We start from the raw sequence: 27,028 nt of genomic DNA on the forward strand, positions 1-27,028 counted from the left end.
AAAATGTCGGGAGGAGCGGAAAGGTAAGGGCTTTTTCGACTCTAATTGAGTGACAATTGCTGTGAGAACCGGAGACTGTGGCCCGCAAACTCGGCACAGGCCAGGTCTTTTTCCTCTCTCTCAGCTCCACGATCCGTACAAGGGCCCCGGGGAGCTTCCGGCTAATCAGGGAATGGGAGCAGATAGATCTCACAGACAGAGCTGAGCTCGAGCAATCTGAATGCAAGGATTAGGAACTCGGAAAAAAGAGAACAAAATCTTTCTATCAGCTGTTGAGAAAATCACCTTTGTTCTGCCTCCAACCGCAGCAAGAGAAAACCGCAGCTGCTGGAAATCCGGAGGAATTTCACACAAAATGCCGGAGGAACTCAGCATTAGTACTCTTTCCCATAGATGTTGCCCGGCCTGCTGAGTTCCTCCAGCATTTTGTGTGTGTTGCTTGTTCTGGAGTTTTCTACACGTAAGGATATGTTTTGACCTATTCTGTCTGGGTACATAATGATATCAAACAACTTTGCCCTGGGCAACAAGTAGCTTTCAGATCACAAATGTGCCAGACTCCAATGAGACAGACTACTTGCCCTTCCCTTCATATTCATTGGCATCACCAAGTTCATCACCGTCAGTCACCTGAGGGAGGGTTCAGGGGAATTATGTATGTCCAATACAGAAACTGGTGTTACCTGTGTGTATTGTGGTGATGCAAAAATTGCTGGAGAATTTGCAAGTGGGAAGAAGGGGAGTGATATTTGGAAGTCCGACTTTTTAAAGCATCATTTAGCAAGAAAATTGCATCCAGTGACATGCAAAAATTTGGGCACCTTTCTGTTCCTGTGAATAGCTAAGCGAGTAAAACAAAGACCTGATTTCAAAAAGGCATGAAGTTAAAGATGACACACTCTTTAATATTTTAAGCAAGATTACTCTTTTGTATCCATCATTTACAGTTTCAAAATAATAAAAAAGGAAAAGGGCCTGAAGTGAAAGTTTGGGCACCCTGCATGGTCAGTACTTAGTAGCAACCCCTTTGGCAAGTATCACAGCTTCTAAATGCTTTCTGTAGCCAGCTAAGAGTCTTTCAATTCTTGTTTGGGGATTTTTGCCCATTCTTCCTTGCAAAAGGCTTCTAGTTCTGTGAGATTCTTGGGCCGTCTTGCATGCACTGCTCTTTTGAGGTCTATCCACAGATTCTCGATGATGTTTAGGCCGGGGGACTGTGAGGTCCATGGCAAAATGTTCAGCTTGCGCTTCCTGAGGTAGTCCATTGTGGATTTTGAAGTGCGTTTAGGATCATTATCCTGTTGCAGAAGCCATCCTCTTTTAATTTTCAGCTTTTTTTACAGACGATGTGATGTTTGCTTCCAGAATTTGCTAGTATTTAATTGAATTCATTCTTCCCTCTACCAGTGAAATGTTCCCCGTGCCACTGGCTGCAACACAAGCCCAAAGCATGATCAATCCACCCCCGTGCTTAACAGTTGGAGAGGTGTTTTTTTCATGAAATTCTGCACCCTTTTTTCTCCAAACATACCTTTGCTCATTGCAGCCAAACAGTTCTTTTTTAACTTCAGTCCACAGGACTTGTTTCCAAAATGCATAAGGCTTGTTTAGATGTTCCTTTGCAAATATCTGAAGCTGAATTTTGTGGCGAGGGCACAGGAAAGGTTTTCTTCTGATGTTTCTTCCATGAAAGTCATAGGTGTCCCTGCCTAGCACTCAAGCGTAGGTATCCCTGCGTAGGTGTCCCTGCGCAGTAGAACAGTGCACCACCACTTTAGAGTCGGCTAAATATTCCTGAAGGTCTTTTGCAGTCAAACGGGGGTTTTGATTTCCCTTTCTGGTAATCCTACGAGCAGTTCTCTCTGAAGGATTTCTTGGTCTTCCAGACCTCAACTTGACCTCCACCATTCCTGTTAACTGCCATTTCTTAATTACATTACGAACTAAGGAAATGGCTACCTGAAAATGCTTTGCTGTCTTCTTATAGCCTTCTCCTGCTTCGTGGGTGTCATGTATTTTAATTTTCAGAGTGCTAGGCAGGGACTTAGAGGAGCCCATGGCTCTGATTGTTGGGACGAGGTTTGTGGAGTCAGGGTATTTATAGAGCTTTGAAATTTGCAACATCTGGCTTTTCCTAATGAAGACTGTGAACATGCCATTGCTCTAACAAGCTAATTAAGGTCTGAGACCTTGGTAAAAGTTATCTGAGAGCTCAAATCTCTTGGGGTTCCCAAACTTTTGCATGGTGCTCCTTTCCTTTTTTTTTCCCACTCTGAAATTGTAAAAACAAAAGTAATACTCTAATCTTGCTTAAAATGTTGAAAATAATGTTTCATCTTTAACTTCATGACTTTTAGAGATCAGTTCATCTTCTCAGGACTTTATTCCTTGGAATGTCGAAGATTGAGGGGCGATTTGATTGTGAAAGAGGGGCATAGATGGTGTAAATTCATTTTGCAATCTTTTTTATTGATTTCCAAATAAAGAATATACAAATCAGAAGAGGAGTTTAACAAGTAGATAATATAAAAGACATATAAACAGCAATAGTAAAAACAAAAATTATATAATATCAAAATCAAATAAGTAAAATATTATGTTGTTATATATACAATGGTAAAAAAAACTACAACTCCTCATAATAATCATAAAAAAAGGATAGGAGATTTTATTGATAAGGAAAAAAAAAACCACTAACTAAACTGAAACAAAAAAACAAAAAAAAGAAAGAGAAAAAAAAGGAAAGAAAAAGAAAGATTGGGCAGTCCAATTGAGGATAAAATTAAAGAAAACAGAGAGAGAGAAAAAAAAAACACATCCTTCCAGTCATCTCCAAACCATCATGGATAAGGATTTTCCACAAAGAGAATTTAAAAAATAAATAAATAAAAATAAATTAAATCATGTGAAAATATTGAATAAAAGGTCGCCAGACTTGTTCAAAATTAAAGGATGTATCAAATGTTCGGCTTCTAATTTTCTCCAAGCTTAGACATGACATAATGGAGGAGAGCCAATAGAAAACAGTAGGTGGGTTAGATTCTTTCCAATGTAGCAAAATAGCTCTCCTAGCTAGTAAAGTTGAAAAAGCTATCACATGTTGGGTGGAAGCCGACACTTTGCTTGCTTCCTCTGGAATAATCCCAAAAATTGCTGTAAGTGGATTAGGTTGAACATCCATATCTATAACTTTAGATAATATTCCAAACACATCCCTCCAAAAATTATTTAAACTTACACATGACCAAAACATATGAGTTAAAGTAGCCATTTCTGTGTTACATCTGTCACAAATAGGGCTTATATTCGGAAATATATGCGCCAATTTATCTTTGGACATATCTATGTACTATCTTAAACTGAATTAAGATATGTCGTACGCAGATAAATCAACTATTGACTAAATAATAAATTTTACTCCATTGATTATTTGAAAGTGAATGTTGAAGTTCTACTTCCCAGGTACATTGAACCCTATCATTAGGCGACATGCGAGCATTCATTAACTGTGTATAAATGATAGCTATTAATCGTTTTTGAAAAGGTTTAAACTGAAAAATAACATAAGCCAAATTTGAACAGCAGGCCAAGGGGTAATACGGTAAAAAATCGCGTAAGAAATTCCTAACCTGTAAATACCTGAAAAAATGTGTATTAGAGATATCATATTTATCCATTAACTGTGAGAAAGACATTAAACAGTCTTGTAAAAACAAATCTAAAAAAGTTTTAATTCCCTTAATCTTCCATGTTAAAAAAGCCTTATTTAAAGTTGATGGTATAAAAAAGAAATTAGAATAAATATTACGAGGAAGTAAAGAATCATTTAATTAAAAAAATCTACGAAATTGAAACCAAATTTTTAAAGTATGTTTAAGAATAGGGTTAAGAGCTTGTCTACCTATTCTGGAGAACAAAAACGGAAGAGGAGCTCCTAATAAAGAAGCTAACGAAAACCCCATTACTGAATTTTCCTCCAACTGTAACCATGAAGGGTGATCTTGGTCGTCTGTATCATAAATCCAAAAAGTAATATAACTAATATTAATTGCCCAATAATAAAATCTAAAGTTTGGTAAAGCCAGTCCTCCATCTTTTTTGATTTTTGTAATGAAAGTTTATTTACTCTAGAGCTTTTATTATTCCAAACCTAAGATAAAATCAAAGAATCTATTTTATCAAAAAATGTTTTTGGAACAAAAGAGGCAACTGCTTGAAATATATATAAAAATTTCATTAGAATAACCATTTTTATAGCATTTATTCGATCTGTCAATGACATCAACATAGGTGACCATTTAGAAAGCGCCTGTTGAGTATTTTCAACTTAAGTGAAGGTGTAAATTCAAGCTGGCTTTTACCACTGATTGATGTGGGACTACAACCAGTGGCCATGGGTTAAGCGTGAAAGGTGAAATGTTAAGGGGAACATGAGGGGAAACTTCTTCACACAGACGGTCATCCGGGTGTGGAATGAACAGCCATCATGAGTGGTGCATGTGAGCTCAATTTCAATATTTAAGAGGTTCGTATAGGTACCTGGATGGTAGGGATATGGGAGTGGGCAATTTAAATAGTTCAGCACAAACTAGACGGCCCAAAGGGCCTGTTTCTGTGTTGTACTTTTCTACAAGAACCTGAAATATTACAAAAATTCACTCTAAGATCTTTTAACAGCTGTGTGGACCAACCATTCATTTTAGCAGGAATTTTTTTATATGGCTTTAAAATTGTGGCACTTTAAGTTAATAATACATAAAAGAAGATCCCAGCTGCATGTCAAGAAAGATTGTTTGCGTGAGACTGTTTCAGTTACTGTGGGGCCAGGCACCCATGCAGCTCAGCAGGAGCAGGGAATAATACCAATGGAGAGAGTCAAACTGAGCCAAGGCACAAATTGGAGACAGCAGAAATGCCCCATTCTTTTAGAGACAGGAAGAGCATCAGGGAATTGATGGTCTTTCCAGATACCAGCACTCTGCCCAGTCAGGAGATGATTTCTCTGTCCAACTTGGGTAGAACCTCACTGTAACAGTGTGATACAGATCAAACCTTGGCAACTCAAGTAATCTCATCTGTAATGTTGTCCTACACCCATTGATGGATTTTATAAATCTTTTTACAGGTTGAAAATGAGAAGGAATTTGTCTCCAGGAATCTCAAACATGGCATGCCAGTTTTGTTGTCTCTGTCTAGATGTTTAAGAAATGGGGCAAGGGATTCAATCGACCGTTCTTCATTTGACCAACCGTCATTTTACACAGGAGAAAGGCTGTTCACCTGCTCAGACAGTGGGAGTGGATTCACTCAGTTATCACAATTGAAGGTACATCAACAAGTTCACATTTGCCAAGACCATTCATCTGTTCTGTGTGTGAGAAAGGATTCAGTCGGTCTTCCCTCCTGTGGACACACCAGTCAGTTCACACCACACCGGGCAGAGGTTGGCCATCTGCTGAACTTCTGGGAAAGGATTCACTCAGTCATCTGACCTAATGGCTCACCAGCAAGTTCACACCAGGGAGCAGCTGTACACCTGCTCAGTCTGTGAGAAGAGATTCACTCACTCTTCCACGCTATGGAAACATCAGCGAGTTCACACTGGGGAGAAGCCGTACACCTGTTCAGTCTGTGGGAAGGGATTCACTGAGTCATCCACCCTACTGGTACATCAGCGAGTTCACACTGGGGAGAGGCCATTCACCTGCTCAGTCTGTAAGAAGAGATTCACTCGGTTATCCCACCTCCAGAGTCATCAGCGAGTTCACACTGGGGAGAGGCCGTTCACCTGCTCAGAATGTGGGAAGGGATTCACTGAGTTATCCAACCTACAGAGTCATCAGCGAGTTCACACTGGGGAGAAGCCGTTTACCTGCTCAGAATGTGGGAAGAGATTCACTGAGTTATCCAACCTACAAAGTCATCAGCGAGTTCACACTGGGGAGAGGCCATACTCCTGCTCAGAATGTGGGAAAGGATTCACTGAGTTATCCACCCTACAGAGACATCAGCAAGTTCACACTGGGGAGAAGCCATTCACTTGCTCAGTCTGTGGGAAGAGATTCACTCAGTTATCCACCCTACAGAGTCACCAGCGAGTTCACACTGGGGAGAAACCGTTCACCTGCTCAGAATGTGGGAAGAGATTCACTCAGTCATCCACCCTACAGAGACACCAGCGAGTTCACACTGGGGAGAAGCCGTTCACCTGTTCAGTCTGTGGGAAGAGATTCACTGATTCATCCACCCTACAGAGACACCAGCAAATTCACACTGGGGAGAAGCCGTTCACCTGCTCAGTCTGTGGGAAGGGATTCACTCAGTCATCCACCCTACAGAGTCACCAGCGAGTTCACACTGGGGAGAAGCCGTTCACCTGCTCAGTCTGTAGGAAGAGATTCACTCATTTATCCAGCCTACAGAGACATCTGCAAATTCACACTGGGGAGAAGCCGTTCACCTGCACAGTCTGTGGGAAGGGATTCACTCAGTCATCCATCCTACAGAGTCACCAGCGAGTTCACACTGGGGAGAAACCGTTCACCTGCTCAGACTGTGGGAAGGGATTCATTTATTTATCCAGCCTACAGAGACATCAGCGCGTTCACACCGAGGAGAAGCCGTTCATCTGCTCAGAATGTGGGATAGCATTCACTCAGTCATCCCAACTGCTGGCACACCAGTCAGTTCACAATGGGGAGTGGCCATTGTTATGAATCGCTAGGTTTCGTTTGCTGTAGGCTGTCATTCTGAGAGAGAGATATTAAGGTGATTCAGTCTGATTTGCAGCTTGTTTAGTTTTAAGCGAGGACACAGACACTCAAGAGTCAGACGGAGATGAAAGAGGTAAAATGGAAGGATGAAAACCAGGGAACTAATGGCCAAGGATCACTGTTTGGAACTTTCCTATGCCCACAAGGGTGGATTAATCATCGATTCACCGTACATCGAATGTGTGGTTGTCACCTCGTTTGATCCATAGGAGTGGATCTGATTTGGGGTATCCTGCGGAGGCCACTTATGTGTTAACCCTTGCCTGGGTGTGGTGTGGTAATTCACTTGAAGATGATACTCCTTGTGACAAGTCACTTTGTGTGATAATTAGTATGTGAGATTTTGGAATGATGACAGATAAAATCTACAGCGACTGTTCTCTCATTTTGCCACCATGGAACCTGAGGAATTTGACATAATTGCCTTCTCTCGACATGTACCCTGGATTACAAATATCTCTCTCATCACCTATTCTGTGGATAAACTGAACTTGCCTACTTTACCATCTCAAGACTCTAAGCCTTGATTCCCCCGAGCTCAATAGTTTGGGCAACACACACAAAACGCTGGTGGAACACAGCAGGCCAGGCAGCATCTATAAGGAGAAGCACTGTCGACATTTCGGGCCGAGTCCCTTCATCAGGACTAACTGAAAGGAAAGATAGTAAGAGATTTGAAAGTAGGAGGGGGAGGGGGAAATGTGAAAGACAGAAGACCGGAGGGGGTGGGGTGAAGCTGAGAGCCGGAAAGCTGATTGGCAAAAGGGATACAAAACTGGAGAAGGGACAGCATCATGGGACGGGAGCCCTAGGGAGAAAGAAAGGGGGAGGGGGGCACCAGAGGGAGATGGAGAACAGACAGAGTGATGGGCAGAGAAAGAGGGAACAAAAAATCTAAATATATCACGGATGGGGTGAGAAGGTGAGGAGTGGTGTTAACGGAAGTTAGAAAAGTCAATGTTCACGCCATCAGGTTGGAGGCTACCGGTAGATAAGGTGTTGTTCCTCCAACCTGAGTGTCGCTTCATCTTGACAGTAGAGGAGGCCATGGCCTATTCTGCTTTGATAGTTGATGAAGCAGCTGATTATGACATAGTGAAACAGGCTGTGCTCAAAGCTTACGAGTTGGTCCCAGAATCACACAGGAAAAAATTTGGAAATTTGTGAATCAGACTTATCTGGCATTTGCTTCTCAGAAGTCTGTGTGTTTTGACCACTGGTGCATGTATAAAAATATAAATGATGATTTTACAGATAGAAAGAGTTGGTTTTAATTGAAGAATTCGAAAGGTGCGTCCCTGATGACATAAAGACATATTTAAATGAAAAGGATGCTGCCACTTTGCAGGAGTCTGCTAGATTAGCAGATGAGTTTGCTTTAACTCCTAAGGTTAAGTTTATCCCGAATAAGAGCTTCCAAAAGAGTAGCAGGGATAACCAGGGCAAACCAGAAATTAAAGTTTGGACTAGTGATAAGAGTAAGGATGAAGGGAAGCAGTTGAAGGAGAAATATTCTGGTCTTACTTGTTACTGTTGTAAGAAAGCTGGTTATGTGATGGCTAATTGTTCTGTCCTGAAGAAGAAAAAGGAAAAGGAGGCAGTCCCAAATGCCTATGTTGAAGCACCTATAAACCCACAGGGTTCTGAACATTCTGTTGAGGCTCAGTTAAGGTCTGAGTTAAGAAAGGATTCAAACATTTTATGTCAGATGGGATTGTATTAGTAAATGAATGGTCAACCCCGGTACCAGTGAAAATTCTTCGAGTTACTGGGGCTCCTCAGTCACTCGTTCTAGGAGGCTGTGGTGGCCAGTGCTATAATATTTGCTGTTGTGTGCTGGGGCAGCAGGCTAGGGTAGCAGTATCAACAAACTCATAAGGCCAGTGATGTTGTGGGGGTGGAACTGGACTCTCTGACGGTGGTGTCTGAAAAGAGGATGCTGTCCAAGTTGCATGCCATCTTGGACAATGACTCCCATCCACTCCATAATGTCCTGGTTAGGCACAGGAGTACATTCAGCCAGAGACTCATTCCACCGAGATGTAACACTGAGCGTCATAGGAAGTCATTCCTACCTCTGGCCATCAAACTTTACAACTCCTCCCTCGGAGTGTCAGTCACCCAGAGCCAATAGGCTGGTCCTGGACTTATTTCCACTTGCATGATTAACTTATTATTATTTAATTATTTATGGTTTTATATTGCTATATTTCTTCACTATTCTTGGTTGGTGCGGCTGTAACCAAACCCAATTTCCCTCGGGATCAATAAAGTATGTCTGTCTGTCTGTACGTTAGACAGCGTTCTAAAGTTTGGTGATGAGACTGACACTGCTGAGGTAAATCTTATTAAAGGCATTGGGGGCGGCATGGTTTCCGTGCAATTGCACAAGGTAACTTTACTGTCAGGATTGGTTTCGGGACCTGTTAAGATCAGATTATGCTCCAGTTTACCGGTGGGAGATATTACTTTGCTGTTAGGGAATGACCTGGCAGATGGTAAAGTTGTTCCTGCAGTGCAGTTGACAACTAACCCAACCACTGACGACCCACAGATGGATTTTAACATTTATCCTTCCTGCACAGTAACTTGAAGTATGGCTAAACAGTCTGCTGACGCAGACGGTTCTGTGCAGCATGATTCTGATACCCATGATAGCCAAAATCGGGATGCAGGTTATGAAGACCAGTCAAGGACTTTTCTGCCTTCACTGTTTCAACAGGATTCAGGTAGTATGTCTGATGAGAAAGATTTATCCCTGTCTAGGAAGGAGTTTATAGCAGAACAGAACGAAGACCCTGATATTGAAGCTTTAAAAGAAACAGCTCTCTCAGATGATGAGATTAAGAAAGTGCCATTAGGGTATTATCTCAAGGATGGAGTGCTAATGAGGAAGTGGAGGCCACCTGCTGTACCTTCGAGTGAGGAATGGGCAATTGTTCACCAAGTTGTAGTTCCTAAAGTTTATAGGACTGAAATTTTAACTTTGGCCCACAGTATACCCTTACGTCGACATTTTGGAGTGAATAAAACTAAACTGGATTATCAAAAAAATGTTACTGGCCTAATTTGAGGACAGATGTTGTGACCTTTCGCAGAACCTATCACACTTGTTAAGTTGTGGGTAAACCTAATCAGGTCACCCCAGTGGCCCCACTGCAGTCTAAACCTGCATTTGGTGAGTCCTCTTCAAAATTTATAGTGGATTGTGCTGGCCCTTTGCCAAAGACTAAAGCTGGCCATCAGTATCTGCTAACTATTATGTGTACTGCATCCAGATTCCCAGAGGCAATACCTCTCAGAAATAATAAAGGTAAAACTGGCGAAGGCTATTACCAAGTTTTTTTTTACTTTATTTGGTTTGCCGAATGAAATCCAGTCTGATCAAGGAAGTAATTTTACATCTGGGTTATTCCAGCAGGTAGTTTATGAACTGGGAACTAAACAAATTACAACATTTGCATACCATCCAGAATCACAAGGGGCTTTGGAAAGATTTCATTCTGCCCTCAAAACAATGATTAAGACATATTGTGTTGAAAATGGAAAAGACTGGAATGAAGGAATACATTTGCTTTTGTTCACAGTAAGAGAGTTGGTACAATAATCACTGGGATTTACTCCATTTGAACTTGTATTTGGTTGTAGAGTGAGGGGACCTTTGTCCTTGTTAAAGGAACAATGGATTGATGCGGATGTACCTGTTAAATTGTTAGACTATGTTTAGATCTGGATCTGTTGTTGTTTGTCATCTATATCTGTAATCTGGATGATAGTGTGGTTAACTGGATCAGCAAATTTGAGGATGACAACAAGCCTGGGGGTTTAGCGGACTCCGAGAAGACTATCATGGCTTGCAGTGTGATCTGGACCAGATGGGAAAATGGTTTTAGAAATGGAAAATGGAATTTAATGCAGACCAGTGTGAGTTGTTGCACTTTGGTATGACCTACCAAGGGAGGTCTTTCACAGTGATTGGTCGGGCACGGAGGAGTGTTGTGGAAGAAAGGGACCTGGGAATACAAGTCCTTAATTCACTGAAAGTGGTAGATAGGGATGGAAAGAATGATTTCAGCCCATTGCCTTTAATGAACCAAAGTACTGATAACAATAGATGGATGTTATGTTGACTTCTAGAAGACATTGGTGAGGCCTAATTTGAGGTATTGTGTGCAGTTTTGGTCACCTACCTACAGGAAAAATGAAAAAGAAGTTCAGAGATTTCAGAGAAAATTCACAAGGATGTTGCCATGTCTGGAGGACTTGGGTTATAAGGAAAGATTGAACAAATCAGGACTTTATTCCTTGGAATGCAGAAGATTGAGGGGAGATTTGATTGTGATATGGAGGCACAGATAGTGTTAATGCAAACTGGCTTTTTCCACGAAGATTGGGTGGGATGACAACCAGAGGCCATGGGTTAAGGGTGAAATGTTAAGGGGAACATGAGGGGAAACTTCTTCACACAGACGGTTATCCGGCTGTGGAATGAGCAGCCAGCACAAGTGGTGCATACAAGCTCGATTTCAACATTTAAGAGGTTTGTGTTGGTACCTGGATGGTAGAGGTGTGGGAGTGGGCTGTTTAAATAGTTCAGCACAAACTAGATGGCCCAAAGGGCCTGTTTCTGTGTTGAAATTTTCTATGATTGTGACAAGAACCTGAAATAATACAAACATTCACTCTAACCCCTTTTGACAGCTGTGTGAACCAACCAGTCATTTCAGCAGGAATTTTTCATATGGCGTTAAAACTATGGCACTTAAATTAAATACGGAAGAACAGAAGGGATTAGGTATGCCTTTTACAGTGAAGGAGGTTGAAGAAGCTCTGGGATCACTTCAAAGTAATAAATCTCCAGGAGAAGATGGTTTTCCACCTGAATTTTATAAAAAGTTTAAAGATTTATTAATTTCTCCCTTTATGGAGTTAATACATCAAGTGGAAAGAACGCATAGACTTCCAGAATCTTTTTCAACAGCTATTTTAATAGTATTGCCAAAAAAAGATAGAGACCTTTTAAAGCCAGCATCATATAGACCTATTTCTTTATTAAATACTGATTATAAAATTTGAAAACAATAAAAAAAGTTTAAAAAAAAATCTTATCTAATAGATTATCTAAATGCTTATCAAAATTAGTGCATATGGATCAAACAGGATTTATCAAAAATAGACAATTGGCAGATAATGTAACCCGGTTAATTAGTATAATTCATTTAGCGCAAAAGAGGGAGGAAACGAGTGTGGCAGTTGCTTTAGATGCAGAAAAAGCATTTGAAAGATTGGAATGGGATTTTTTATTTAAGATATTGGAAAAATATGGATTAGGAACATCATTTATAAAATGGATTAAAACCTTAAATACTAATCCCAAAGCTAAAGTAGTGACAAATGGTCAAATTTCGACACCATTTCAGTTAACAAGATCAACTAGGCAAGGTTGACCATTATCACCTGCTTTGTTTGTGTTGGCAATAGAGCTATTAGCTGAATTAATTAGAATGGACCCAGATATTAAGGGTTTCAGAGTTAATCAGGAAGAATACAAGATTAATTTATTTGCTGATGATGTTCTACTTTATTTAACAGATCCATTACATTCATTATGTAAATTATCTTATAGATTAGAAGTATATGGGAAAATATCAGGTTATAAAGTAAATTGGGATGAAAGTGAAATTTTACCTCTTACTAATGGAGATTATAGTCAATGTCGATTAATAACTCAATTTAGATGGCCGGCAAATGGTATAAAATATTTAGGTATAAGAGTTGATAATGATATAAAAAACTTATACAAATTAAATTATTCACCACTTTTGAAAAAAATTCAGGAAGATCTTGATAAATGGATGGCATTACCAATAACATTAGTAGGTAGAGTAAATACTATAAAAATGAATATATTCCCGAGACTACAATATTTATTTCAATCATTACCAATACAATTACCCCAGAAGTTTTTTCAAGAGTTAAACAAATATGTGAGGAGGTTTCTCTGGAAAGGTAAGATGTCAAGAATATTGTTGGAAAAATTGACATGGAAATTTGATCTAGGAGGGTTACAACTTCCAAATTTTAAGAATTATTATAAAGCAAATCAACTTAAATTTATTGCATCTTTTTTTGAGAAAGATAAACCGGCATGGATTAGAATAGAACTAGATAAAATAGGAGAAAACGTACCAGAAGATTTTATATATAAATGGGAATCTAAATGGATACGGGAAAAGAAAGAAGCTTCTATATTAAAACATTTGATTAATTTATGGAATAAGATAAATGTTGATGATGAGACAAAAAAATCTTTATAAGCAAAGAGATCTTTAATTCAAAATAGACTTATTCCTTTTCCAATGGACAATCAACTTTTATATAATTGGTTTCAAAAAGGGATTAGATACATAGGAGATTGTTTTGAAGGAGGTATATTAATGTCATTCGATCAATTAAAGAATAAATATAAAGTATCAAGAAACACTTTATTTTGTTACTTTCAACTAAGGGCTTATATAAGAGAAAATCTAGGTTAAACAATGTTATTGCCGAAATCTAATGAAATAGAAATTTTAATTCAAAAAGGAAATATTAAAAAATTTATATCTTGTATGTATAATTTGATTCAAAACCAGGCAATTAAACAAGGAGTCTATAAGTCAAGACAAAAATGGGAAAGTGATTTGAATATTAAAATTGAAGAAACAAATTGGTCAAGAATATGTCTTGATAGTATGACAAATACAAAAAATGTTCGGTTAAGATTAGTGCAATATAACTTTCTACATCAATTATATATTACACCACAAAAAATAAATAAATTAAATCCAAGTTTATCTGATCAGTGTTTCAGATGTAACCAAGAAACTGGTACATTTTTACATTCTACATGGTCTTGTTCTAAAATTCAACATTTTTGGACAAATTTAAGAATTTTACTGGAACAAATTACGGGAATACAACTTCCTCATAATCCAATATTACTTTTATGAGGTGATATTGAAGGGATAAAACCGAAACTCAAACTAAATAAATATCAGAAAGAATTCATAAAAATTGCACTGGCAGTAGCCAAAAAGGCTATTGCAGTTACTTGGAAATCAGATACATATTTAAGTATAGATTGTTGGAAGAAAGAAATCTATGGCTGTATTCCATTAGAGAAAATTACTTATAATTTAAGAGATAAATATGAAACATTTTTGACAATTTGGTGCCCTTATTTACAAAAGACAGGACTAAATATATAGGTGCTCTGAAGATGAAACAATTGGTTACTTGGGGAAAGAAATAAATATACATACTAAAGTTATTAAGAACTCCATGGAGCATGTGGAGATCTTCCAACAACCAGGCACTTTCTTTTTCTTTCTTTCTAACTTTCTCTTCTTTTGATATAGGGAAGTTAGAGGGGAGGGGGGAAGGGATATATATTCATTTTTTTCCACACTTGTAATTACTTAAAAACACAGTTAAATATATTTTTTTTAAAAACTGTGGCACTTTAAGTTAATAATACATAAAAAGATCCCAGCTGCACGTCAAGAAAAACTATTTGTGTGAGAGTGTTTCAGTTACTGTGGGGCGAGGAACCCATGCAGCTCAGTGGGAACAGGGAATAATACCAATGGAGAGAGTGAAACTGAGCCAGGAGACGGCAGAAATGCCCCATTCTTATAGAGACAGGAAGAGCATCAGGGATTTGATGGTCATTCCAGATACCAGCACTCTGCCCAGTCAGGAGATGATTTCTCTGTCCAACTTTCGTTGAACCTCACTGTAACAGTGTGATACCAGATCACACCTTGACAACTCAAGTGATCTCATCTGAAATGTTGAACTACACCCATTGATGGATTTTGTAAATCTTTTTACAGGTTAAAAATGAGAAGGAATTTGTCTCCAGGAAGCTCAAACATGGCACGCCAGTTTTGTTGTCTCTGTCGAGATATTTAAGAAGTGGAGCAAGGGATCCAATTGACCATCCTTCCTGCTGAGACTGTGGGGAAGGATTCACTCGGTCATTTGACCAACTGGCACGCCTGTAATTTACACAGGAGAAATTACACACCTGGACACAGGTGGACACACCAATCAGTTCACACCACACTGGGCAGAGGCTGGTCATCTGCTGAATTTCTGGGAAAGGATTCACTCAGTCATCTGACCTAATGGCTCACCAGCGGGTTCACATTGGGGAGAAGCCATTCACCTGCTCAGTCTGTGGGAAGGGATTCACTCATTTATCCCAACTACAGAGTCACCAGCGAGTTCACACTGGGGAGAGGCCATTCACCTGCTCAGAATGTGGAAAGGGATTCACTCAGTTATCCCACCTACAGAGTCACCAGCAAGTTCACACCGGGGAGAAAGCGTTCACCTGCTCAGAATGTGGGAAGAGATTCACTCGCTCATCCACCCTACAGAGACACCGGCGAGTTCACACTGGGGAGAAGCTATTCACCTGCTCAGTCTGTGGGAAAGGATACACTCAGTCATCTGCCCTACTGGTACATCAGCGAGTTCACACTGGGGAGAAGCCGTTCACCTGCTCAGTCTGTGGGAAGAGATTCACTAATTTATCCAGCCTACAGAGACATCAGCGAGATCACACTGGGGAGAAGCCATTCACCTGCTCAGTCTGTGGGAAAAGATTCACTAATTTATCCAGCCTACAGAGACATCAGCGAGTTCACACTGGGGAGAAGCCATTCACTTGCTCAGAATGTGGGAAGAGATACGCTGACTCTTCCGCCCTAAAGAGTCATCAGCGAGTTCACACTGGGGAGAGGCCGTTCACCTGCTCAGTCTGTGGGAAGCGATTCACTCATTCATCTCACCTACAGAGTCATCAGCGAGTTCACACTGGGGAGAGGCCATTCACTTGCTCAGTCTGTGGGAAGGGATTCACTCGGTTAGCTAACCTACAGAGACACCAGCGAGTTTACACTGGGGAGAAGCCGTTCACCTGCTCAGTCTGTGGGAAGGGATTCACTCATACATCCCACCTACAGAATCACCTGCGAGTTCACACTGGGGAGAGGCCGTTCACCTGCTCAGTCTGTGGGAAGAGATTCACTCATTTATCCCAATTACAGAGTCACCAGCGAGTTCACACTGGGGAGAAAGCATTCACCTGCTCAGAATGTGGGAAGAGATTCCCTCGCTCATCCACCCTACAGAGACACCAGCGAGTTCACATTGGGGAGAAGCCATTCACCTGCTCAGTCTGTGGGAAAGGATTCACTCAGTCATCTACCCTATTGGTACATCAGCGAGTTCACACTGGGCAGAGGCCGTTCACCTGCTCAGTCTGTGGGAAAGGATTCACTCAGTCATCTACCCTACTGGTACATCAGCGAGTTCACACTGGGGAGAAGCCGTTCACCTGCTCATTCTGTGGGAAGGGATTCACTCAGTCATCTACCCTACTGGTACATCAGCGAGTTCATACTGGGGAGAGGCCGTTCACCTGCTCAGTCTGTGGGAAGGGATTCACTCAGTCATTCACCCTACGGAGACACCAGCGAGTTCACACTAGAGAGAGTCCGTTCACCTGCTGAGAATGTGGGAAAGGATTCACTCAGTCATCCCACCTACTGGCACACCTGTCAGCACACAATGGGGAGTGGCCATTGTTATGAATCCCTAGGTTTTGTTTGCTGTGGATTGTCATTTTAAGAGAGAGAGATTAAGAAGGTGAATCAGTCTGACTTGCAGCTTGTTTACATCGTGTGCAGCTTGTTTAGTTTTAACCGAGGACACAGACACTCAGAGTCAAACGGAGACAAAGGAGGAAAAATGGAAGAATCGAAACCAGGGAACTAGTGGCCAAGGGTCATTGTTTGGAACTTTCCTTTGCCCACAAGGGTGGCCTAATTATCGATTCACCGTACATCGAATGTGTGGTTGTCACCTCATTTGATCCATAGGAGTGGATCTGATTTGGGGTATCCTGTGGAGACCACTTATGTGTTAACCATTGCCTGGCTGTGGTGTGGTAATTCATTAAGATGATACCAATTATGACAAGTCACTTCGGGTGATAATTAGTATGTGGATTTGGAAGGATGACAGATAAACTCTACAGCGACTGTTGGTCTCATTTTACCACCATGGAACCTGTGGAATACGACATAATTGCCTTCTCTCAACATTTACCCTGGATTACAAATATCTCTCTCTCATCACCTATTCTGTGGTTGAACAGAACTTTCATACTTTACCATCTCAAGACTCCAAGCCTTGTTTCCCCCGAGCTCAATAGTTTGGGAGTTATATTTATACACATATCACTCACGAGGAAATCTGCAGATGCTGGAAATTCAAACAACACACACAAAATTTATTTATTTATGCTGCCCCAATCATCGCCACTGGGCTATAAATGTGCAGGAGCAGTGTGTGGTTCAGTGCTTTGCTCAAGGACACACACGCTGCCTCAGCTGAGGCTCGAACTTATGACTTTCAGATCGCTAGTTAAACACCTTAACCACATGGTCACGCGCCACACATTATGACATAGTGAAACAGGCTGTGCTCAAAGCTTACGAGTTGGTCCCAGAAGCAGACAGGCAAAAGTTTAGAAATTTGAAGAAATCTGTGAACCAGACATACGGAATTTGCTTATGAGAAATTTGTGTGCATTGACCGCTGGTGCACATCTGAACATGTAAATGATGATTTTAACAGCTTGAAAGAGTTGGTTTTAATTGAAGAATTCAGAGGGTGCGTCCCTGATGACATAAAGACGTATTTAGATGGAAATGATGCTGCCACTATGCAGGAATCTGCTAGATTAGCAGATCAGTTTGCTTTAACTCATGAAGTTATGTTTACCCTGAATAAGAGTTTCCAAAAGGCACTTGTCAAGTTGTGGGTAAACCTAATGAGCTCACCCCAGTGGACTATACCTGCATTCGGTGAACCCTTTTCCAACGTTATAGTTGATTGTGTTGGCCCATTGCCAAAGACTAAAGCAGGCCATCAGTTTCTGCTAACTATTATGTGTACTGCATCCAGATTCCCAGAGGCAATACCTCTCAGAAATATTAAAGCTAAAACTGTGGCGAAGGCTCTTACCAAAATTTTCAGTTTATTCGAATTGCCTAAAGAAATCCAGTGTGATCAAGGATGTAATTTTACATCTGGATTATTCCAGCAGGTAGTTTCTGAACTGGGAGCAAAACAAATTGCATCATCTGCGTACCATACAGAATCACAAGGGGCTTTAGAAAGATTTCATTCTACCCTCAAAACAATGATTAAGACATATTGTGTTGAAAATGGAAAAGACTGGGATGAAGGAATACATTTGCTTTTGTCCAGATGAAGGAATACATTTGCTTTTGTCCACAGAAAGAGAGTCAGTACAGGAATCACTGGGCTTTACTCCATTTGAACTTGTATTTGGTCACAGAGGGACCTTTGACCTTGTTAAAAGGAACGGTGGATTGATGGGGATGTACATGTTAACTCGTTAGACTATGTTTTGAAGTTCAGAAATAAACTACACCAAGCCTGTAGTCTAGCGAGACAAAACTTAAAGATTTCTCAAAACAAAATGAAGTGTTGGTTTGATAACAGGGCTCGCGAAAGAAAATACCAGGTGGGAGATAACGTGCTTGTCTTATGTTGACGAATCCACTTCAGGTGAAATTCGTATGACATAGTCTCCCAAATTAATGATGTGAATTATGTTATTAAAACACCCAACTGACTTGAACTAACACAGGTGGTACACATAAATATGATAAAGCCTGTTTTGACAAGCAGGTACCATCTGTGTGTGTTGTTGTCAAAACAAATGAAACTGGCAACCCTGAGAATGAAACAATTGACTCGTCTGAGACTTTTCACAAGCCAAACATGGTCCCAGTTAGGCTAATGAACTCGGTTGTTCCAGAAAACATTGATAACAGGTTGTCTCATCTGCAGCCAAAGCAACAACAACAACTGAAGGAATTAATTCTTAAGTTTAAAGATTTATTTCCCGATGTCCCCAAGCAAACCACGGTCGCGGTACATGATGTAGATGTTGGTCAAGCCAAACTGATTAAACAACACCCACTTCGCATGAACGTAGAAAAGTGTAAACTGGTTGACCAGGGAATTGAGTATCTGCTGGAGAATGGTATTATTTGACCTTCAAAATGAGATTGGAGTCACCCTGCATTATTGTGCCCAAACCTGATGGTAGTGTTAGATTTTGCACTGAATATAGAAAGGTAAATGCAGTAACAAAAACAGATGCCTATTCTATCCCTAGAGTGGATGATTGCATCGATGAGGCTGGAAAACCCAATTTCTTACAAAGATTGATTTGTTGAAAGGGTATTGGTGTGTTCCATTGACGGACAGAGGTAGAGAAATTTCTGCGTTTGTGACACCATCTGGGTTGTATGAATACAATGTTTTGCCTTTTGGAAGGAAAAATCCTCCAGTAACATCCCAGAGAATGATTGATTTTGTAATTCGAGGGTTAGAACACACAGATACCTATATTGATGACTTAGTTACAGGGAGTGGCACTTGGGAAGCGCATATCTCTGCAGTAGAAAAGCCATTTGACAGGCTTTCCTAGGACAACCTTACAGTTAACTTGGCTAAGAGTGAATTTGGCCATGCCAGTGTGACCTGTCTTGGCTATGTTGTAGGTCAAAGCAAGTTGGCTCCTGTTCAGGCAAAAGTCCAGGCAATTTCTCAAGTTCTTATTCTGACTGCTAAGAAGGCTCTTAGAAGGTTTCTGGGAATGGATGGATGTTACCGTAAGTTCTGTAAGAACTTTGCTGCTATCGCTCTGCCTCTGACTAATCTCCTGAAGAAGGGTGAAAAGTTTATTTGGACTGAGCCTTGTCAGAAGGCATTTGATTGATTGTTATCAGTATTTGAGATTAGGCCAATCAATGTAGTGCTGTCAGCAAAATTTAATTAGCAGATTGGAGCTGTGGGTGGCAACACAAGTCATGGGTGCACAGAGAGTAAAGGAGGGGGCCAAAGTGACAATCCTGTGGGGTATGTATGCTGAGGGTCAGAGAGACAGAGGAGATGGAGCCCACTCTTACCACCTGCCGGCGATCTGACAGGAAGTCCAGGATTCAGCTACACAAGGCAGGGTGAAGGCCGAGGACTCTGAGCTTCTTGTCGATACTTCATGCCTTTGTATGGCTACTGCTCTGCCCATGACTGCAAGGAACTGCAGAGAACTTTGTAGAGCAGAGAACATCAGAGAAACAAGCCTCCACTCCATGGACTCTCCCTACACTTCCCCTCCCTTGGAACAGCAGGCCATGTACTCAAAGAACCTCATTACCTGGACATTCTTGCTGCAAAGCCGCTCCCCCATCGGGGAAGAGATACAAAAGCCTTAAAGCGCGTAACACCAGGCTAAAGGATGGCTTCCTGTCTGCAGTTACAAGCCAAATGAATGATAAAATGGACTCAACCTCACAATGTAACTCGACGTGACCCTGCACCATATGTCTATCTGCACTGCACTTTCTCTGCAGCCATAATGCTTAGTTACAGTGAGTGTTTTGTCGTATATCAGCTCAATGTACCGTTGTAATGTATCTGTAAGATTTCCACTGTAGCTCAGTACATGATGATAATAAACAAATTTCCCATTTTAATTGTGTGGAAATATTAGACAGACTGAGCTTCTGCTCTGGAACCACAGAAGGAAACTGAACTGTTGTCATTCCTGTGGAAAGCAAATATATGGAAAATGCTTCAATCTCACATTACGATCTGTGGTAACTGGGATCAGGTGACCGGTGGTGGGTCTCCCATATCAATATCAGAATCAGGTTTAATAGCACCGGCATATGTCATGAAATTCGTTGTCCCTGCGGTAGCAGTAGAACCTAATTCATGACAATAGTTTTTAACAATTGTGATTTAAAATAAGAATATACATATATAGTACAAAAATAGAAAAAAATTAAAGATATAATAAACTATCTTAATTGTGTGGAACTATTTGACTGACTGGGTTGATGCTTTGGAAATTCTAAGGTGAAGCTGAATTAAACTTTTCACATTTATGAGAAGCTCAGATAAATAGAAAAGGCGAAATTCTCACATAAATGGGTCAGACATCCAGAAACATCGGCTGCACTTCAGCACGTCGAAACAGTGGAATGAAACATGCAGAAAGTATTGCAGAGAAAAAAACATTGTCCACCCACAACGAGAGGACGTGACAGATCTGGATCTCACTGCCTTGTCTGAACGGGGAAAGATGAAGCTACACGTACACGTAGAGCAGTGACCCGCAGATGCTGCAGAAAAACGTGAACAGGAAACGGGATCAGGTGACGGGTGGAGGGTCTCCCACCTGAACCGGTGACTCTGCTCCTCTCCCCTCACACACTGCCCGACCCATCCGCCGCATTCCCCACATTATTCCATATTTACACCAGATACATGTCTACTTTTCCACACCATATCTTCCCCGATCCCTTTCCCTCCACCTTCAGGTCACAGAGTCACGGGCTCAATTCCCATCCAGGTCCAAAACATAATTCAGACCCAAACAGGAAATGTTCACGTTTCATTTAAATCAGTTCTGTGTTTATAAACACTAATTTCTGTTCACATTCCTCCGGACTCAGTGGACAGGAACACAGAAACATCAAATGAGAAACAGCAGGAGGCCATTCAGCCCCTCTAACCATCAGCAAGGTGGCGGCTGTTCTCCCATCTCAGCCACATGTTTCTGCATTATCCTCATTTCCTCGATCCCTTCGGTCTCCACACATCTGCCGGCCTCACTTTTATGTGAGGACGATCACCGAGTCTTCACCGCCCTCTGTGGTGGGGATTTACAGACATTCACCACCCTCGGAATGGAGACATTTCCCCTCATCTCAGTCCCGGACAGTCCATCCCTGTTTCAGAAACTGGGATCCCTGTTTCAGCCGGTGTTCACCATCTTCATCCTTTCAATAAAATCCCCCCAGGGAACCGGCATCAAACCGACGGGCCGAGCGGTCTCCTCCTACCTCTCAGCGATACATCAGACTCCGGCCGCAGGAGACGCTTCACAAACGCCCCAACTTCCCACGGAGGGAAATGGAAATAAATCAGAAAGCGGACATTTACTTTGAGGGATTCTCCGCTCTGAGGAGGCGGTCGGCGCTCGAGCGGGAGACGGACTCAGCGGGGTAACGCCCACTCGGCTTGTCCGGCTCCGCGACTGGTTGTAACCAGTGATTGACATCGCTTCGCACCAATGGGAATAGCGCAGCGCCTGAATCCTCTGTTGACGGGGGGGGGGGGGCTGGTCACGTGATTATTAGCCCAGCCGTTAAACCGATAAAGCTCGAGCACAGCAGCGCGTGGGTGACGTAAGACACCGCGCACGTGAGGGGAGATCCCGGTGTGGGGAGCCCATTTGTGACGTCAGGCGCGTGGGTGAGGAGCTGTGTGACGTCACCTGTGGGAGAGCGCTGGCATTTAAAAGCACCTTAATGGACTTTTCAGTGGGACAACAACATTAATCACGGGTTTCATCACTGAATCCAGTGTTGTGGGATGTAAAGTCCCCTGTTATGTGTCCGGCTGTGCCGTGTTGTTGGTGGAGTGGGCAGCGTGGTGTTTGTCTCGATTCGGGTCACAACACCAGAATTGCCAGCGGGGTCCACACACAGTGTATTAGTCAACAGAAAACCTCTCGTCCCTGCAGTCTTTGTCTCCTGGTGAACTCAACACTCTGACAGTGTGGACCATAGATACCCCTTCCTCTCAGAGTCAGGGAATCACTCAGACAGCTGATCGCTGAGAGGAATTATATTTATTGGTCATTAAAGTTCGCCCAGATTCGTTTGGACGGATTTGATGTGAAATCGGGCTGTCACAGTGAACTCAGTGAACGGCCGAACTCTCTCCGTTGTCCAAACATCCTTCCAGGTGAGGCGACACTTCACCTGTGAATCTTCCGGGGTCGCCCGTTGTGTCCGCTGCTCCGGATGCGGCCGCCTCGACACTAGTGACACTGGCTCCTCCACAGTTGTGCGGGGTAGGGTTTTTTTGGGGGGCGGGGGGAAATCGATGATATTATTCCCTTTTGTGCGGGAGGGGTGGATTTGGGGGTTGATGATTGGGATGACGTTCTTTTTTATGCGGGGGTAGGAGTTTGATTTTTCTCTCTAATAGATGCTGCCCGGCCTGCTGAGTCCCGCCAGCATTTTGTTTGTGTTGCTCTGAATTTCCAGCATCTGCAGACTGTGTCGTGTTTGTCATTTAACTCTCCGTTGTCCCTCCCGCCTCCGGCCAGTGCGCCTCTTTCGGGACCCCCGGCCACGGCTGGTGCAGCCAGGAACCTCCTGCTAAACGCAGGCGCAGTGCCGACCGTAGCTATTATTCTGTTCAGGCGTCCGTGAAGAAGGGTCTGATCTCGGGTTTGTGGAAATCGGGGGCCGGTTGGCGTGGAAACACAACTTTGTGGGCCGAAGGGCCTGTATCGTGCTGTAGGTTTTCTATGTTTCTATGAAAAGTGTCGGGAACGAGCTCTGCCGGACGGCTGGAGACTCCGGGCTCTCCGGTCCCGCAGCCCCGGTTTTAGCTTTGCGCCCGAACCCGGGCTGTGGGATCAGTTAGTTGTGGTTCCCAGGCTGGGAGGGGTTTGGGGTGAGGGGGATCTGTCAGTGTGTGTATGGGTAGAGGTTATGGGTGGACTGTGGGTGTGGGGTGAGAGGAGTGACGTTTTGGGGGACCGTATTGTTTGTAATATATATAAATGATCTGGATGATGGGGTGGTAAATTGGATTAGTAAGTATGCTGATGATACTAAGGTAGGAGGTGTTGTGGATAATGACGTGGGTTTTCAAAGCTTGCAGGGAGATTTATGCCGGTTAGAAGAATGGGCTGAACGTTGGCAGATGGAGTTTAATGCTGAGAAGTGTGAGGTTCTACATTTTGGCAGGAATAATCCAAATAGAACATACAGGGTAAATGGTAGGGCATTGAGGAATGCAGTGGAACAGAGAGATCTAGGAATAACAGTGCATAGTTCCCTGCAGATGGAGTCTCATGTAGATAGGGTGGTGAAGAAGGCTTTTGGAACGCTGGCCTTTATAAATCAGAGCATTGAGTACAGAAGTTGGGATGTAATGTTAAAATTGTACAAGGCATTAGTAAGGCCACATTTGGAATATTGTGTACAGTTCTGGTCACCGAATTATCGGAAAGATATCAATAAATTAGAGAGAGTGCAGAGACGATTTACTAGCATGTTACCTGGGTTTCAGCACTTAAGTTACAGAGAAAGGTTGAACAAGTTAGGTCTCTATTCATTGGAGCGTAGAAGGTTGAGGGGGGATTTGATCGAGGTATTTAAAATGTTGAGAGGGATAGATAGAGTTGACGTGAATAGGCTGTTTCCATTGAGAGTAGGGGAGATTCAAACGAGAGGACATGATTTGAGAGTTAGGGGGCAAAAGTTTAAGGGAAACACGAGGGGGTATTTCTTTACTCAGAGAGTGATAGCTGCGTGGAATGAGCTTCCTGTAGAAGTAGTAGAGGCCAGTTCAGTTGTGTCATTTAAGGTAAAATTGGATAGGTATATGGACAGGAAAGGAGTGGAGGGTTATGGGCTGAGTGCGGGTAGGTGGGACTAGGTGAGATTAAGAGTTCGGCACGGACTAGGAGGGCCGGAATGGCCTGTTTCCGTGCTGTGATTGTTATATGGTTATATGGTATTCGGCGGGGGAGGGGGGAGTTGCTGTTGTGAGAAAGTGGGATGATCGGACGTTCCGTGACCTGGGCCAAATAAAGTTGTGAACGGGGAAGGATCTGCTCCGTTGTGTCGAACGCTCGCGTGTCCTTTCAGGAAGTAGCAATTATCTCTTCAAATGAATTACTGTCTAATCTTGCTGCTAACATTATGTTTGTTACAAAGCCCCAGTGTCTGGCAGCGCTGTCAGCGTCATGGGCTGTTGATGCAGATTGGGATGGCGGTGGGGTGTCAGTGACCTCTGTATCAGAGAACAACACGGGTTTCTACCTCCTCCTGTGAGATATAAATGTCCTCACAGTGGATTCGGATCAGCTGGCATAGCTGGAGTTTGCAAAGGGTAAGGGGATAGGGAAAGGGTGAGGAAAGAGAGTTTTAACCAGCAAACCATCGTCCGGGGTGGAGGGGTACAGGAGCTGTCTGATAGATCGTTTTACAGTAATTGTGTTTTTATATAATCTCACAGACGGTGACTGAGGAAGAAGATTGTTGATGGAGGATACCCGGAGGTGAGCAGGTCAGACACGGTATCAGGAGAGTGACAGTGATGTGATTTCCTGTGCCACGGGTACAGACAGTCGTCGCGAGTGAGGAGTTTGTGTGGAGATGCAGCTTCCCTGGAGGTGGAGGAAAGAGGACACACCAACAGGTGGAACCAGCTGTGGGAAGACATGGTTTGTCAGGTCTGACGACGAGCTGAATGTACCATAACCTTCAGACTGAATCAGAAAACCATTCTGAGGGTATTTGAAATGTCAGAAGCAGGGGAGATGTGATCCCATGTCTCCATCAGACCCTCAGTGAGATGGTTCCAGTTATAACGTGCAGGGATGAAAGCACAGTGTTTGGGGTCTGATTTAATCACTGATTCTGACACAGTGAGAGGGTTAGTTTTGCTGTAAGGCAGCAACATTAGTGTAAGAAGACACAGAAACTTCATCAATTGCCAGTTGTTTAGCAAAAGAGATCAATTTGTATATTACCTTGACAGAAATAGCTATTTCCAGTGGTAACAAAGGGGTTCAGTCTGGTTTACTTCAGGTTGGAGAGGGGCGTGGATCACACAGCACAGAAACAGGCATTTGGCCGGCCATACCTGTTCTGACCATCCACTCACTGTCTACACTGGTCCCATTTATCAGCACTTGGTTCATAGCCGACTGTATCTCGGCAGTTTCAATGCTCATCCTCTTCGTAATGTTGTGAAGGGACCTGCCTCCACCACCACCTCGGGCAGTGAGTTCCAGATTCCAGCTACCCTCTGAGTGAGAAATCTCTTCCTCAGTTCCCTCTAAACCTCTGCATCCTCTGATTAAATCCATGCCCTCTGATTGGTGACACCTCTGTCCCAGGATCGGGGCCGATATGGGCATCAGTGAGGCCTTTGATAAGGTTCAGCATGGTAAGTTGCTGTGGAAAGTCAGATCACACGGGATCCAGGGAGAGCTGGCTCACTGGATGCACAGTTGTCTTGATGGTAGGAAGCAGAGAGTGATGGTGGGAGGCTGTTTATTGGATTCGAGGCCCGGGCCTAGTGAGGTTCCCCAGGGTTACACCCCATTGCTCTCATTACTCATTGATATTTAATTATATTTGCATTTGCACAGTTGGTTGAATTCTATGCTCCACTTGATCTTTCATTGATCCTGTTACTATTCTATAGATTTGCTAAGCATTCCTATAGGAAAAACTATCTCGGGGTTGTATGTGGTGACATATATGTACTTTGATAATAACATTTACTTTGAACATCAACCATTATTGTCATCTAGATCAATAATTTGGTTAAGAATGTACAGGATATGAGTAGGTTTGCAGCAAGTTCAATTACTTTTTCTGAAAGATATTCAGTTTAATCTCTCTGCTCTGTTTCCCTCTCTGCATTTGACCACCCCCTCCACTTACTGTCTTCCCTCTCTGCCCCGTCCTCCCTCTCACACCGTGACATTGGACATACGTTCAGGGAGAAAGTTAATTATTTTCGGGGAATCTGAAGGGGAATTCTTCACTCAGAGGTTGGTGAGAGTGTGGAATGAGCTGCCAGAGGAAGTGGAGGATGTGGGTTTGATTTAGACACTAAAGAGGAATTTGGGTGAGGACGTGGATGGGTGGTGTATGGAGGCTCTGGTGCAGGTAGTTGGAACTAGGCAGTAACAACAAAAACAGGTCAGCATTGACTAGAAGGGCCGATGGGCCTGTTTCAGTGCTGCTGCTCTCTGTGACTCTAATAATATTCTGATTTGTAATTTCCAGTCAGTACTTTGCTGTTTATGACTGAACCCAGACATTTACCCAAACAAGAACTGAAAGACTCTTGGCTGGCTACAGAAAGTGTTTACAAGCTGTGATACTTGCCAAAGGGGGTGTTACTCAGTACTGACAATACAGGGCACACAAACTTTTGCTTCGGGCCCTTTTCATTCTTTGTTATTTTGAAATTGTAAAAGATGGAACTAAAAATGTAATCTTGCTTAAAATATTAAAGAAATGTGTCATCTTTAACTTTATGCCTTTTGT

General features: G+C 42.5%; 3 protein-coding genes across 4 annotated transcripts in view; 2 read left to right on the plus strand and 1 right to left on the minus strand.

The window, feature by feature from the left end:
- On the plus strand, positions 1-26,919 carry LOC140720374 (uncharacterized). Of its 2 annotated transcripts, none has more exons than XR_012097172.1 (2): positions 1-23; positions 24,978-26,919. XR_012097172.1 is itself a non-coding variant. In XM_073035250.1 (2 exons), the coding sequence occupies exon 2, from the start codon at positions 5,496-5,498 to the stop codon at positions 6,714-6,716; it is 1,221 nt and encodes a 406-aa protein (XP_072891351.1). In that variant the 5' UTR covers positions 8-23; positions 5,126-5,495; the 3' UTR covers positions 6,717-7,424. The 2 variants fall into 2 exon arrangements, 1 of the variants encoding a protein (XP_072891351.1); XM_073035250.1 differs by lacking the exon at positions 24,978-26,919 and adding an exon at positions 5,126-7,424 and having other exon boundaries at positions 8-23.
- The window catches only part of LOC140720325 (NACHT, LRR and PYD domains-containing protein 3-like), a 510,894-nt gene that overhangs the window by 139,212 nt on the left and 344,654 nt on the right, over positions 1-27,028 (minus strand). The window lies entirely within an intron of this gene.
- On the plus strand, positions 14,878-16,336 carry LOC140720310 (uncharacterized). The gene is made up of 2 exons (XM_073035173.1): positions 14,878-15,901; positions 15,986-16,336. Exons 1-2 carry the CDS (start codon positions 14,945-14,947, stop codon positions 16,334-16,336), a joined length of 1,308 nt encoding a protein of 435 aa, XP_072891274.1. The 5' UTR covers positions 14,878-14,944.

The sequence above is a fragment of the Hemitrygon akajei genome, unplaced genomic scaffold, assembly GCF_048418815.1.
Source record: "Hemitrygon akajei unplaced genomic scaffold, sHemAka1.3 Scf000041, whole genome shotgun sequence".
NCBI classification, from domain to species: domain Eukaryota; kingdom Metazoa; phylum Chordata; class Chondrichthyes; order Myliobatiformes; family Dasyatidae; genus Hemitrygon; species Hemitrygon akajei.

Coding starts and splice junctions, on each gene's coding strand:
- LOC140720374 (XM_073035250.1), top strand. CDS start 5,496: ATGGCTCACCAGCAAGTTCACACCAGGGAGCAGCTGTACACCTGCTCA.
- LOC140720310 (XM_073035173.1), top strand. CDS start 14,945: ATGGCTCACCAGCGGGTTCACATTGGGGAGAAGCCATTCACCTGCTCA. Junction 15,902..15,985: donor GAGTTCACACTGGGGAGAAA/GCATTCACCTGC, acceptor ATTGGGGAGAAG/CCATTCACCTGCTCAGTCTG.